Source organism: Elephantulus edwardii, unplaced genomic scaffold, assembly GCF_000299155.1.
Source record: "Elephantulus edwardii isolate Elephantulus edwardi_28Jun2011 unplaced genomic scaffold, EleEdw1.0 scaffold00035, whole genome shotgun sequence".
Classification (NCBI taxonomy): Eukaryota; Metazoa; Chordata; class Mammalia; order Macroscelidea; family Macroscelididae; genus Elephantulus; species Elephantulus edwardii.
In genome coordinates this window covers 21,308,683-21,322,724 of record NW_006399785.1, presented here as the reverse complement: position 1 = coordinate 21,322,724, position 14,042 = coordinate 21,308,683, and the positions used below count along the sequence as shown (strand labels likewise).

The 14,042-nt window shown below is 42.0% G+C and overlaps 1 protein-coding gene across 1 annotated transcript in view; it reads right to left on the bottom strand.

Annotated features, from left to right (window-relative positions):
- CLNK (cytokine-dependent hematopoietic cell linker) overlaps nt 1-14,042 on the bottom strand; it is a 190,065-nt gene that overhangs the window by 174,587 nt on the left and 1,436 nt on the right. The window contains exons 2-3 of the mRNA XM_006884544.1: nt 13,887-13,915; nt 2,607-2,644 (exon numbers count right to left, since the gene is read on the bottom strand). Of these exons, the coding sequence (XP_006884606.1) occupies nt 2,607-2,644; nt 13,887-13,915 (67 nt within the window). The remainder of the gene's footprint in view (nt 1-2,606; nt 2,645-13,886; nt 13,916-14,042) is intronic.

Sequence of the window (14,042 nt, the reverse complement as noted above, 5' to 3'; positions counted from 1 at the left end):
CCAGAATCGTCTATTGTGTCCGTGATCAGAATGGTTCGTACTGGTAGACAGACACCATTGAATTGTTCTGGTCTCTTAATAGATGTAGTTTTGGTTCATGTAGACAGTCCTGAAGACTAGTTTTTTATTTGACTATTTGGCTTTTTAATTCTTTTTCACTTAAAACTAATTTGGCTTTAATCTGGATTATCCTAGTTTATATGGTTGGGCCCAATATAATCTCATAAACTCTTAAAGTTAGATCACTGGGCAGAGTGTGAACAAAATGTGAGAAAACCTCAAAAATAGAAAAATGTACAGACAGCACCGTTCACTATAGTGAACGAGATGGGGGAAAACGCCCAAAACAAAACTTTCTGTCCATCAAATGATGAATGAATAAGCAAAATACAGTGTTGTCATACGATGACATAATATTCAATGACAAAAGAATAAAGTATTGAATAAAGTACAACATGGATGGACCTTGTAAACATTCTGGTAAGTGAAATAAACACAAAAGATTTCATATTGTATAATTCCACTTGTATCACATGTCCAAACTGGGCAAATCTAGAGGCAGAAAATAGATTAATAATGGGCAAGGCCTGGGGTAAGGGCGGAATGGGATGTCAGTGAGAATGGACATGGATTTTCCTTCTGGGATGCTGAAGTGTTCTAGCATTGACAGTGATGCTGCTGCTTATAGAATTCTTTTTCCCCCTTATATAATTCTGAATTTGTGAATGACTGTTGACTCCTACTATTTATCGTGGGTGAATTGAATAGTATGTAGACAATGTAATAAAAATCTATGGGGAAAAAATCAACATATCAAAAAAAAATCAATCAAACCAAAAATCAACCAACTGGGAGAAGAATGTTAATGAACCAGAGTTTGGAGAGATTTTAACTGTGACAAGGTTTTGACAGCCCTTTTGACTTTCAATGAACTTCATTTTCTACAAAGTGAAGTTTAGGTCATGTATGGGAACCGAGGAACCAGGTAAGTTAATGAGGACAAACCCATCATATGCAAACAACTGAGATACAAGAGAAGGATGCAGTGGCTCAAGAAAAAGATAAGATCAGAGAGAAGAACATTGGCACTTCAAGAAAAAAGGGCAAGTCTCTGAGAGTAGGCCACTGTCATGGTCAAAATGATATTGAGTCTTGAGGACCCTGTAGTCCCACCAGGAAGCCCATTTTCCTTCCTTTTGTTGCAGGAGGTAAGTAGGGCTGGAACTTGGAAGTTCTCTGATGGGGAAACAGACTGCTTGATAGCAATATGACTTAGGGGTCATGCAGTCCTAGATAAAAATTTTGTGTCCACTTTCTGACTTCGTAGGATCCCTGTTATGCAGTGTCTTGAAGGAAGTGTAATCAGAGAGCTCCTTACAGGCAAGGATGGTGAAATTTGAGCTCACATAGTTTGAGCATGTTTTTAGTCTTTGGAAAAAGACATTAGGCTGGGAATGGTAGAGTGTCATTGAAAGCGAAGAACTTCAACAAGACAGGTGGACACAGGGACTGTAACTATGGGTCCCAGCACACTGGAGTTCATGAGGTTAGGTGGCACAGGATAAAGCCAGGTTCAGATCTATTGTTTTAACGGTTGCTAGGAGTTGTTTTGATGGTGCCTAGGAACGACCACCAGAGCTGAAATTGACCCTATGCAAGAGGAATTTCTCACCTTGGGAAGGTTATTTGGCTTCTCATTCTATTAAACTGAGACGCCCGAGCCTACTGCCGTTGCCTATTGTCAGAAATTAAATGAGCAAAGTTGTGCTTTGGCATCCACCACACTAACTACAGCTCAGTGCATGGTAGGTCTCTTCCCGGCAAGTGAATCTGAGTGGCCAGGGGGAAGCCAAGCTGCTGGGAGGGGGCCTCCAGGAAGCCTTCACTACCAATGGGACAAAAGAAGAAATGGGATGGCATTGTTCCTGGGAGATTTCACACCAGGAGTGAGTGCTGTGATGGAACACCTTTAAAAATTTGACAAAAATGCAGTTGTTGTAAGAACACTGTTATTACTACCACCAATGCTCCCAGTGGGTAGCTTCGTCCAGTGTGGAAAAATTATGAGCCTACTGTGTTTGTATGTTTATAACATATTGAGTGTATGTGTTTCTGGGATAACAGCTTCCATACAAAGTTATGTAACTTTAATGAAATTCTTAAAGAAGTTATTTAACAATACATCCAAAAACCAAAACCCATGTTATTAAATAGACTCTGACTGAGACTGATTCTACAGGACAAAACAGAACATTCCACAGGGTTTCCAAGTCTGTCATTTTTCTCTTTTTAATCAGCACATATTTTGGTATTTTCACATTGCTCAATCTTCGTAATCACTGTGTAGTTAATGTCTATCTCCATTTTATAAACGACAATTGGACTTCAGTCTTCCATCCAAGAGTTGAAACGATTTGGTTTTCTCCTGAGAGGAAAATATGTCATTTGGAAAAAGGTTTTGTGCGTGGACATGGTTGTTGGTTTTTGTTTCTGGGATTGTTTGGTTGTTTTTTTCCCCCCAAGTTCACCAAGTGCCTTAAAAAAAGAAAAACAAAACACTTCCTTTGAAAAAGATAAAAACTGACAAAGTAGGTAATCAGACTTACATAATTAGGAAGATGCTCATCAATAGTGTGGTACTGGCCTGCCAAAAAAAAAAAAAATAACAGCAACAGAAATCAGAACAAAATGCTATTACAATCACGGTGGTAGCTCACAGCACTGAAAATAGAGGGCTTTGGTTTTTCTCAAGCTCTCTGCTCATTTCCCTTGCCTTTGTCTGTCTGTAATTTTCCCAAACTAAAGTGGTTATTTCCTGACTTCCTCCTCTCCAGTTGCCTTTGCAGATGGGGGCAAAGGTAAAGGAGGAAAGAAAGTAAAATTCAAACCAAATAACCACTGAGCCCAGGGAGGCAAGAAGTAGTCTTTTGTGTCAAGAAGCCAAACTTGCTGCTGTTTAATTGATTCTGACTCAGCGGCTCTGTAGGACCGGGCAGAGTTACCACACTGAGTTCCCAGGCTGCATAACTTTACGGAAGCAAGGCTGCATCACTTTCCTTCTGAGAAGTAACTGCTGAGCTTGAACCACTGACATTTGGGATACCACCTCAATGTCCCACCAAGGCTCTTTGTTATTCCAAACGCCTACAGCCTTTGAAACATTTTCAACACATTGGTAATGCTCTGGTGGATTTCCAAGGCTGTAAATCTTAACAGAAGCACATGGCTTCACCTTTCTTCTAAGGAGTGGTTGGTGGGTTTGAACTGCCAACTTTTAGGTGAGTAGCTCAACATATAACCAGTCTACTACACCACCACCAGACCTCCATTGTTCCTCTTGTAGCACATTGATTTTTTTTTTAGCACATTGATTTTAGCAATGAAAGATAAACATGACATTTAAACAATATCCTACAACTATTGCACCCAAAGTCTTGACTCAGTAGCACCTCTGGTAACAAAGAGGTTTGTTTATTCTCCTTTCCCCGTTGTGTTCTGTTTGTATGATTTCAATTATCTGTCCATGCCTCTGTAGCTCTGAAGGAGTTAAAAACAAACAAACAAACAAACAAACAAACAAACAAACATAACCATTTGTTGACTCATAGCAGCCCGTGTGTGTGTGTGTGTGTGTGTGTGTGTGTGTGAGATAACTAACATAAGGCACACTCTAGCGTTTTCAATGGAATCTAGCTTTTGTTGGTGCATTCCCCATCAAACCCTCCCCTAAGCCCCTCACACATCTCTTAGAGACTCAAACCTCTAACTTTTTGGTTAGTCACTAAGTGTTTTATAATTTGTTTCACTAGAGTCTCTGTCTAAGTTTGAGTAGACTGAGAATATCTAGAGGGCAGGTGTCATGACTATTGAGATAGCCACAGATCCAGGCACAGACTAAGTGAACAAATGAGCACTTGATAAAACTTTGTTATTGGATGAACATTGTTTGGTTGAAGATTCTCAAATCTCTAATTTGGACTTGCTTTATAAAAGTTTATCAAAAGGCTATGCAAATCATTCTGTATTTTAGATTATGCTAAACTATAAAAATCTGCTATCTAACCAACAGATATTTAGTCCTGCATTGTTGTTGTTTTAGGTGTTGTCGAGTTGAGTATGACTCACAGCAACCCTGTGAACACACAGATGTGAACCTTGTCCTCCCCTGCGCTGTCTTTACCATCTCTCACATACTGGAGTCCATTGCTGCAATCACTGTGTCAATCCACCTGGGTGAAGTTCTTCCTCTCTTTCACAGTCCTTCTGCCTTTCCCAACAACAACCTCTTCTAACCACATGCTCAGAGTATGTAAGACTGCCGTTTGTGACTTTAAGAATCACTCTGGCTGCACCTTCTCTAAGATGTATCTGTTCTTTTGGCAGTCCATGGGATATTCAGGACTCTTCTCCAAAACTCCAATTCAAAGGCACCAATTCTCCTGTCATCCTTACTCGTGTCCCAACTCTAAGATGCATTGAAAAGATCATGGCCTGAATCAGGACCTTAATCTTCAAACTGACATCATTGTTCCTCAGCACTTTAGAGAGATCCCTGACTTCAGACTTTTCCAGTGTAATACATCTCCTTATCTTCTGCTGTTGGTTGTTGTTGTTGTTAGGTGTTGTCGAGTTGAGTACGACTCTTAGCAACCCTATGAACAAAAGATCTGAACCCTGTTCTATTCTGTGTCATCCTCACACTTCCTAAAACACAAAAGTCCATTGTGGCAGTCATCATGTTGATCCACCTAGTTGAGGGTCTTCCTCTCCTTCTCCAACCCTCCACCCTTCCCAGCATCATGTCCCTCTCCAAGGAATAGCCCCTCCTAGCAACATGCCCGAAGTATGTGAGGTGAAGCCTCATCATTCTTGCCTCCAAAGAGCACTGTGGCTGTACTCTTTCCAAGGCATGATTATCTATTTGTTCTTTTGGCCATCCATGGGTTGTTCAGTGTTCTTCTTCAACACAAAAGGCATCAATTCTTTTTTTTTTTTTTTTGTTATCCTCATTAATCAACAGTCTTGGTACTAGCAGCCAGGAAATTAAAAGATGAATTGCATTGAGAAAGTCTGCTGTTAGAGACCTCTCCAAATTACTGAAGAGCAATGGTGTCACTCTGGAGACTAAGGTGCATCTGACACAGGCTATGCATCAGAGAGCTGGACAATAACTAGTGATAATAGAAGGATATTTGATGCCTTTGAGCTGTGATGCTGGAGAAGAGTATTGACTATAACATGCTAGGAGAACAAACAAGTTCGTCCTGGAGAGGGTGAAGCCAGGCTGCTCCTTGGAGGCAAGAATTCTGAAGCTTCATCTGACATACTTTGGACATGTTGCAAGGAGGGATCAGTCCTTGGAGAGGGACATCATGCTTGGGAGGGTGGAGGGACAGAACAGGAGAGGAAGATCCTTGATGAGATGGATTGATTCAGTCACTGGGGTAATGGGGATAGGTGTGTCAGATACAATGAGATTGGCAAGGGATAGAGCAGGATTTAGGGCTGTTGTACATAGGGAATCTATGAGTCGCAGGCAACTCGATGGCATATAACAACAACAACAACAGCAACAACAACAACAATAACAACCACAACATCCATGGTCCAGTTTTTAGATGCATAGCAATGATAAGAAAGACTATGGCCTGAATCAGATGCACCTGGGTCCTCAAACTGACCTATTGCTAGTATCATGGTGTTAATTGTGGACCTAAGTAATAGGAAATTATTGACAATTTCAACCTTTATCTGTCATGATACTACCCCTAATGGTGAAAATTTTTGTGTTCTTGATGTTGAGGTGTAATCCGTAATAAAGACTGTAGCCTCTGATGTTCTGCAGCAAGCTCATTAAGTCCTCCTTACTTTCAGCAACCAAGGTTGTGTGATCTGCATAATACAGCTTGTTGAATCTTCTTCTGATTCTGATGCCACATTCTTCTTCATAGAGTCCAGCTTCTTGAATGATTTACTCAGCATACAAGTGGAATAAGTATGGAGAAAAGCTAAACCCTGATGGACACTTTCTTGATGTTAAACCGTGCAGTGTTGGCTTACTCTGTTCAGATAACAACTTTGTTATCAGCAATCTCACAGAAATATTCCCATAAGAACATTGGGGAGTTAGAGAACAAGCTTCATTTTCTTATTTAACTTGATTTTCATACTTAACTCATTGCCATCCAGTCAGAACCAACTCATACCTGACCTTCCATGGATTCCAGAGGATCTAATATGAACAGGAAGTGATTGTCCATCTTTCTCCTGTGGACCAGCTTGTGGGTTGGTAAGACCTTTGGGTTAGCACACAACTTTCTACAGACTACATCATATCATTAAAGATTGATAAGGCTTATGACTTAGCCTTTATAGCTGTGAATAAGCCTTTATTTGGAAATAGCTTTTCCTTTTCTTTATCAGCTTAGTTAAATGAGTTTGTACTAGAGTAGAGTGGGTCTGATCCCTCGAAGTCATCATCATTAGTTCATTGCTTTCTACTTGGAACTGACCCTCTAGCGGGTTATGAGGGGCTGTATATCATATAGTAGGAGATTATCCATCTTTCTTAGGTGGATCCACTGGCGAGTCCAACTGCTGCTGCTGGGTTAACAGTGAAAGTTCCCATGAAGTACCAGGGTGCTTATCAGATGAGAACAGAGCAGGGAAGAGAGTCATGCCCAGTGAGAAGACACTGTGTGAAGATCTATCTTTAACCGAGGAACACCAACCAATAGAAACTGAGGGTATGGAAACTGAAGGAGACAAGGGAGTTCTTTCCTAGAGCTGCCAGGCCAAGAGAGCATGCCAGGCCACTGCCCTGAAGTAGCCTCCAGAAGAGCGGGAATACACATCTGTTCTCTAAGCCATCCACTTTGCTGTATACTTTTTAGGGCAATTCCCACAAACTAAGATAATTTTCCAGGAAATTTACTTTCTTCTGTAGTTCTTCATTTCCTCATCTAGAAAGTGCTATCTCAGAAGAGCATAGTCTCAAGAGTGTTTGGTTTCTGGACTGGAGAGCATCATGCTAAGTGAACTAACTCAGTCCCGTAAGGACAAATACTGTATAAGACCATTATTGTAGAAATAGGTAACTAGTAAGACATGTATGAAGATCTAAGGAGGGGTGGAGCACAGGGGTGAGGTTGAGGGGGGCATAAACATAGGGTTGCACTGTTTGATGGGTGGAGGGAGGGGTGGATAAAGAAAACGGGAAAGATCCAGTGTGAAAAACAATGTATATGAATTTTGTAAGCAAACCAGTATAAAATAAACATTTTATATTAAAAAAAATTGAACTGGAGGAGGGGAAATGGAGGGAGGGGGTAAAATTTGCTGTAATGAATGAAAATCTTAACTTTTCTATAAACTTTCATTACAATCACAATTTAAAAATTTTATTAAAAAGAAACATTTTGTAAACTTTGACTTGTAAATATTTATCAGGATGAATATAGAAGTTAAAAAAATAAAATTTAAAAGTAACAATAAAAAGGTCTTTGGTTTCTAGTCTCTTTACAAGTCTGTGCCTAAAGCTAGCATGACGTCATAACTCAGCGACGTTAGCAGAAGATGGGTGCATGGTGGGATAATGGCAAGAATGGGAATAGTCCTTCAGTCCACTTACTATAACTTCAGGGATCGTTATGTGGTGTTCAGAGGTCCAAATGAAATTTCATGAGACAACCATTATCAAGAGAATTCATGATATTTGGTGGTGATGGCTTGATAACTCTTCCCACCCACTTATAGTCTCCAGCAATGTTTTTCTCAGATGTTGCAAGAACTAGCTAAACTGGATGCATCTTGTTACAAGTAGAGATTCCCTGCTGTCACCACAGGCCACCAAATCAGAAACTCTGGCTTCAGCCTGAGAATAAGCATTTTAACTTATTATTATTTTTTAAAAATGTACTGATGTTTTTGCTTCTCTCTTTAAAACTAATTAATTTTTGCAGTGTAGGCAAAATGGTTTTCCGTCTCCTTGATGTTGATTTCCACCCCACGGCTTAGTGGAAACCTGCAAACCAGGAAAGTAAACAACTCGTGCTGGGATTGGTTGGTTAGTTAGTTAGTTATGCTGTCCCAGCAGGTTTAAATTAAGCAGTATTAGCAGCAGAGGATGGGACTGTCCTCACCAGAAGGGAAGCAGCTGCAGAGTGAGGCATGTCTTCAGGGTCCAGAGATCCCTGTATCTCTCAGATAGATTGGGCTCACATGAAAGCAGGAACAGCCTCGGCAGAGAACCAGAGTCTGACATGAAACAGAGGTGACTTGGGACTGTTGTCTCACAGAGCCAGAGCCTTTCGCCTAAGCTTGGTGTAGAACTAGGGGGAAACACCCTAATTGGCAGGAGTAAGAGAGCTCTGTGGCCTAGTGGCAAGAAGCTGCAGGGCAATCCTGAAAGCACAAGGTTCGAGGCCACCAGCTGCTCCTTGGTAGAGGATGGGCTATCTTCTCCTGCGCCTCTGAAAATCTGCTGGAGGATCAGCTACAGGGTCAGTTTCAACCCAAACGTAAACAACAACAACAACAACAAGAGCTTTATAACATTGTTTTAAAGTCTCAAGGCTGAAGGACAAAGTGCCTGCTGCCACGTTCAAGAAGCTGTCCTGACTGAAAAAATTGTATATATCCCGCTGCCAAACTTGGTTTGAACCTCTTAACTTCTCCAATGGAGCCTATAACTGTAAGTATGGCCTGTAAGGTCTCTGTAGTTACTGCAATGATTTTGGTCCCAATAGTAGATCAATTTGGAGGCCCAGGTGTGAAGCAGTTGGATTCTGGAGGATAGGTTTTCTTCTTTTAGTTGAAAGTCAGGTATAAACTGGTTGGGTTTTTATTTCATTCACAATCATGTGTGAGCTGATTGGTTGCCTGGACTTACTGGATTTAGTTAACTATCAGCTGTGGGCTGGAAGCCTCTTGTTTAAGTCAATTAGGACCTGGAGGGCTGCCGTTTGTATTTATAAGTTGGTTGGTGTTAATTTTGTTTGGGGAGAACACTCTTCTAAGTGGTATAGTACTGGTCTATCAAGTTGCTCTACTGAGATAACTCGGGGTTGCTGCAATACTGAACGCTCTGCCACTGGTTTATCAAATGCCATAATGGTTACCCATGGTGGACAGTGTTTGCTAGAGCTCCTAGATTAAGCCAGGCTTAGAAGCAAGATTAGCACCCACTCTCTAAACAACACGCCTTTGGAAACTCTATGTTCATTAGAGAAACAACAATAGCTACAGAAAAGGGTTCATAGTGGAGTGGACTTGGGAGAAAGGATTAAATAACAATGAAAGAATTTTTTCTTTTACTTTTTAAAAAGAAAAGCAGCGAATTGTGGGGAGGGGTGGGCAGGGAGGAAAATGCAACAATGAATGAATGGAAATCCAAAGTCTCAGTAAACTTTCATTTAAAAAAAAAAGGTTCAGATCTTTTGTTATAGGGTTGCTATGCTACTTGACAACACTTACCACCACCAGCAGCAACAGTCGATCAGTACCATTGGTATTAGAATTAGTAGAGACAAGTATGGAAGTGTGGAGAATACAGCTGAGCTTATGGGGGTTGGTTTGGTATTATCTGATATTGTGGATGTTGCTGATGGGGCCTGTTCCCTTTGTGAAAGTCACAGGGGCCAAACTCTGCTGTTTCCATGTCACCTACACTCTTTTTATAATTTCGGTTTTGTTGGGAACAAATGCAGCAGAACATACAGCAATTCAACAATTTATACACGTACAATTCAGATACGGATTACACCCTTCAAGGTATGCCACTATTCTCTCCTTCCTTTTTTGGAACTGATCCTCTCATGTCAGTATAACCTCCCTGCTCTCTAAGTCTCCTGTCTGATTTTTGGAGCTGTAATTTTGAGCCCATGTAGATAGTTCTTAGGCTCTGGAGTCGTAGTCCACAGAGAGCTGCATTCCTAGCCAAAAGGCTATGCTGTGCTACCTGCTGGAATCCACCTGTTGTTCCGTGGGTGAGAGGTGGGCACCCTTCTCCCCAGTGATTTTCTACCTGCTGTGGTGTCAGCTACGAGTCAGCTCTGCCTTGGCTACAATGACAAACTTTTGAGGTAGATGTTAGAGGAGCTCTGATAGCATTGCCCAGAGTGATTTATGTTGCTAACTAAAAGGCCTCTAGTCTCCAGTGGTCTCACTTCAGGAGAAAGATGGACAATATTCTTCCCTTATGACTTCCAGCCTCTGAAGCCAATGAAGGGTTGGTGAATCAGAGTCAACTGGATGGCTGTGGTTTAGTTCTGAGCACAAGGTTTAGACAGTCTTTACAGATTCAGCTAAATGGACTCAGGTGGGTTAGGGGTAAGGACTCACACTACCAATCCAAAGTCACGTGGTTCAAATCCACCAGCTGCTCCACAGCAGAAAGATTGGTTATCTCCTCCCTCGTGATTATCCGCCTCTAAAAAAACCACTGGAGGGTGAAGAGCTGACTTGACGGTACACAACAGTGGTGGCATAGCGTGTTCCGTATTGGGTCACTAATCCAAAGGCTGGAGTTTTGCATCCACTAACCAGTCTACAAGGGCAAGATGGCAAGTTCCCATAAAAACTCATAGCTTTAAGGGTGGGTGGGAGGTCACCACGAGGTGGACCAATGGCTGCAGATTTGGCTTTGGGTTTACTGTCTGGCTTAAAGAAGACTTCAGGGAGTGTTTTTGGTTTAAAAGTTAAACTTTAAAGATTTACTCAGGGCAATAAGGAGTTTGTTTTTGTTTTTTTTTAATTGTTCTAATACTTGATGTTAGCTAGCAACAATTCTAAAGTACGTACTGTAACTATCCTCTTTGTTTATTGCTCATAGGGTTTTCAAAGGCCTGGTATATGAGAAGTAGACGGCCCATCCTGTTTCCTACTCTGTCTTCATCAGAGAGCTCCACCAGAATCTGTCCACCATGGGTAACCCTTACGGCATCTGACACACCAGTGGCACAGCTTTCAGTCTCACAGAAACCCTGAGTTATCTCAGTACAGCACTTGTTGCAGAAGATCAAAGGATGCACCTTCCATATCGATTGCATTTTATTGTCAGGAAAACAAAGATTCTCACCACCGGACCAATAAGCAGCGTCATGGTGGATGGAGAGGATATTGAAATTGTCAATAGCTTCATCTTTCTTGGATCCACAATTAACACCCTTCGTACCAGCAATCGGGAGACAGGGAGACACACTCACTGGGGAAATCTGTAGTTAGGGACCTCTCCAAGTTACTGGAGTAATGATGTCAGTTTGAGGACTAAGGGGTTTCTGATTCAGGCCATGGTCTTTTTCATTACTAGCTATGCACCTTGAGAGCTGGACAACGAATAAGGATGACAGAAAAAGAATTGACACCTTTGAGCTGTGGTGTTGGAAAAGAGTACTGATCATCCCATAGATGGCCAAGAAAATGACCAGATATGTCTTGGAGAGGGTGCAGCCCGAGTGCTTTTTGGAGGTAAGAGTGATGAGGCTTCACCTCACATACTTTGGACATATTTCTAGGAGGGGCTAGTCCTTGGAGAAGGATGACGAAGGAGAGGTAGACCCTCAACTAGATGGAACGACATGGTAACTACTGCAATGGGCTCTTGTGTCTCAGGGCATGTGAGGATGGTGCAGATTTGAACAGGGTTCAGATGGCACCTAACAATAACAACAACAAAAGACGTAGAATTTTGAAGACAATTGTGTGACGCCTTGAGCCAGTCTTGGGTAATTGAACTCTAGGCCTACGTTTATGAAAATCAGGTGAATACCCTTTCCCAGAAATTCCATCTCCGTTTCTGTTCACTTTGCAATTAGCTTCTGCCAACTTAAGTTCCCAGCCTCTGAGTGTGAAGAGAGGTGTATTCCTTAATGCCTGCTTTAACGTAATGAACACAGAGGTGGCAACATTTAGGAACAGACAGCAGGGGGCACTAGATGCTCATGTATTTTCCATACCTTCCTTTCCTAAATCATTCTTTGGTTTCTCTCTCTCTTCTCTCTTCTCTCTTCTCTCTTCTCTCTCTCTCTCCAGGAAAATATCAATAAATACCATCACCACCACCTCCAAAAGTTCTGAAACTTGATGACATCTTTCTTAGAAAACTTTTTAAAAAGGGAAAAATCCTCAATGAAATGCCTAGCTTGTTTGAGGAAATGACTCAGTGTGTATCTCCACCAGTGTGCTCTATTGTGCAGACAGGTTAAGAACCTCTGAGTTATGGAGAACTCCTAGTTGTCTAATGTGATGTAAATTTACCCTCAATTTGAAGCAATTGAATCACATGCTACTCACAACAAATTCTCATCACAATCATTTCCACTTGCTTCATAACAAATTCTTCACAATCATTTCCACTTGCTGCATGTGTGTCTTTGAAACCGTGGAAAAAGCCTCAAGTTTTTCCTTGCATTAAAAGAAACCCTGGGATCTGTGGCCAAGGGGGTGTGTTACCAACCCAAAGGTGGACAGTGTCAATCCATTAGCTCTTCTTCAGGAGAAATATAGGCCATCTCCGGTGTTCAGTTTCAGTTTCTGAAAATCTATTGGAACGTCAGTTCTAAGCCGGTTCTGACTTGATGGTGCATCATCGCTATGACAAGAGCGAGCTAAGTAAGAACGACATGTACCTGTTCTGATTTACCTACAAATTCTGTTTAAAGATACACTTAAGAATGAATTCCATCCGCACTTCTGGGATGCCTGTCCAATGAAAGCCAAGACAGAACGGTCACTTTCCAACTGGGAATGTCATCCTCCCCAGCTTCATTCTGTATTCAGTGAACAGAGGAAAGACTCACACCCGTACATTATGGAAAACCCTGGCACTGCTTTCTGTGCTTTCTGAGACGGGCTTGCCGGTGACAGGTTCCCCGAGCTTGGATAGCCTGAAATCCTTTAAAAGACTTTCTCAGAATTCATTTATTTACTTGATAGATTATTTTCACATACTAAAATATATGGTGTTTGCTGTTGTTATGTGCCGTCGAGTTGCCTGCGACTCAAAACAACAGCCCTGAAGCCTGTCCTCTCCTGAGCCAGTCTCACTGACTCCGGCACACTTAGACCCATTACCCTCGTCACTCTGTCAACCCATGTTATCCACAGACAAGCAAAATAAATAAAAGTAAAAAGAAGAATCACTATTATATCACCTCATCAAGGGAACTTCTGTAATATTTGTTGCTGTTAGGTGTCATCAAATCAAGTATGATCCATGTTGTTGTTTTGTTGTTGTTATGTGCCTTCGAGTTGCTTGCCACTCATAGCGACCCTTTGTGCAACAGCCCTAAACCCTGCTCTGTCCTGTGTCAGTCGCACTGTCTCCAATACACCCATCCTGATTACTCCAGTCACTGAATCAATCCACTTCATAGAGGGCCTTCCCCTCCTGCGTCGTCCCTCCACCCTCCCAAGCATGATGTCCCTCTCCAAGGACCTCTCCTTCCTTACAACATATTTGTTTATAGTTAAATGTAGATAAGGTAGACACACATATACACACAACGTCCCACGGATGTCAAGTTCATTCTGGTCATGGCAACCTCCCAGGGGCTTCTGCGGCTGTGATCTTTGATGGAGAAGATTGACCCTGCTTTCTGCTGTGGAGTGGCTGGTGGGTAGATTCAAACCACTGACCTTCCAGGCAGCACTCTGACATCTAATGATCACATTGCACACATGCTTGTCTTGTCAGGACTCCCACTTGGTCTTTCAGATTCCAAGGCCTGGGTCAGTGACACATCAGGCTGCCCCCTGGGAGAAACTGGGCGAAGGACAGGAAGTACTCAAGTGTCCTGTCAGCCCACCCACTGGTTTCATTGGAGGAGAAACAGAAAAGACACAAAAGAACAGTCCTTGGATGTGCTGACAGAGGACCCCTGACTCACCTGTGACAGTATGCAGGCGAGGCCACGACCTAGGGAAGAAAAAAAGCACAGGTAAGTGTCAGCTAGAGGGAGGTGCACACCCCCATGGGTCACAGGTGGTCCTCAAATGCCAGCACATGAGTCAACTGGTCAAATGACTTTGTTCTGATATATATA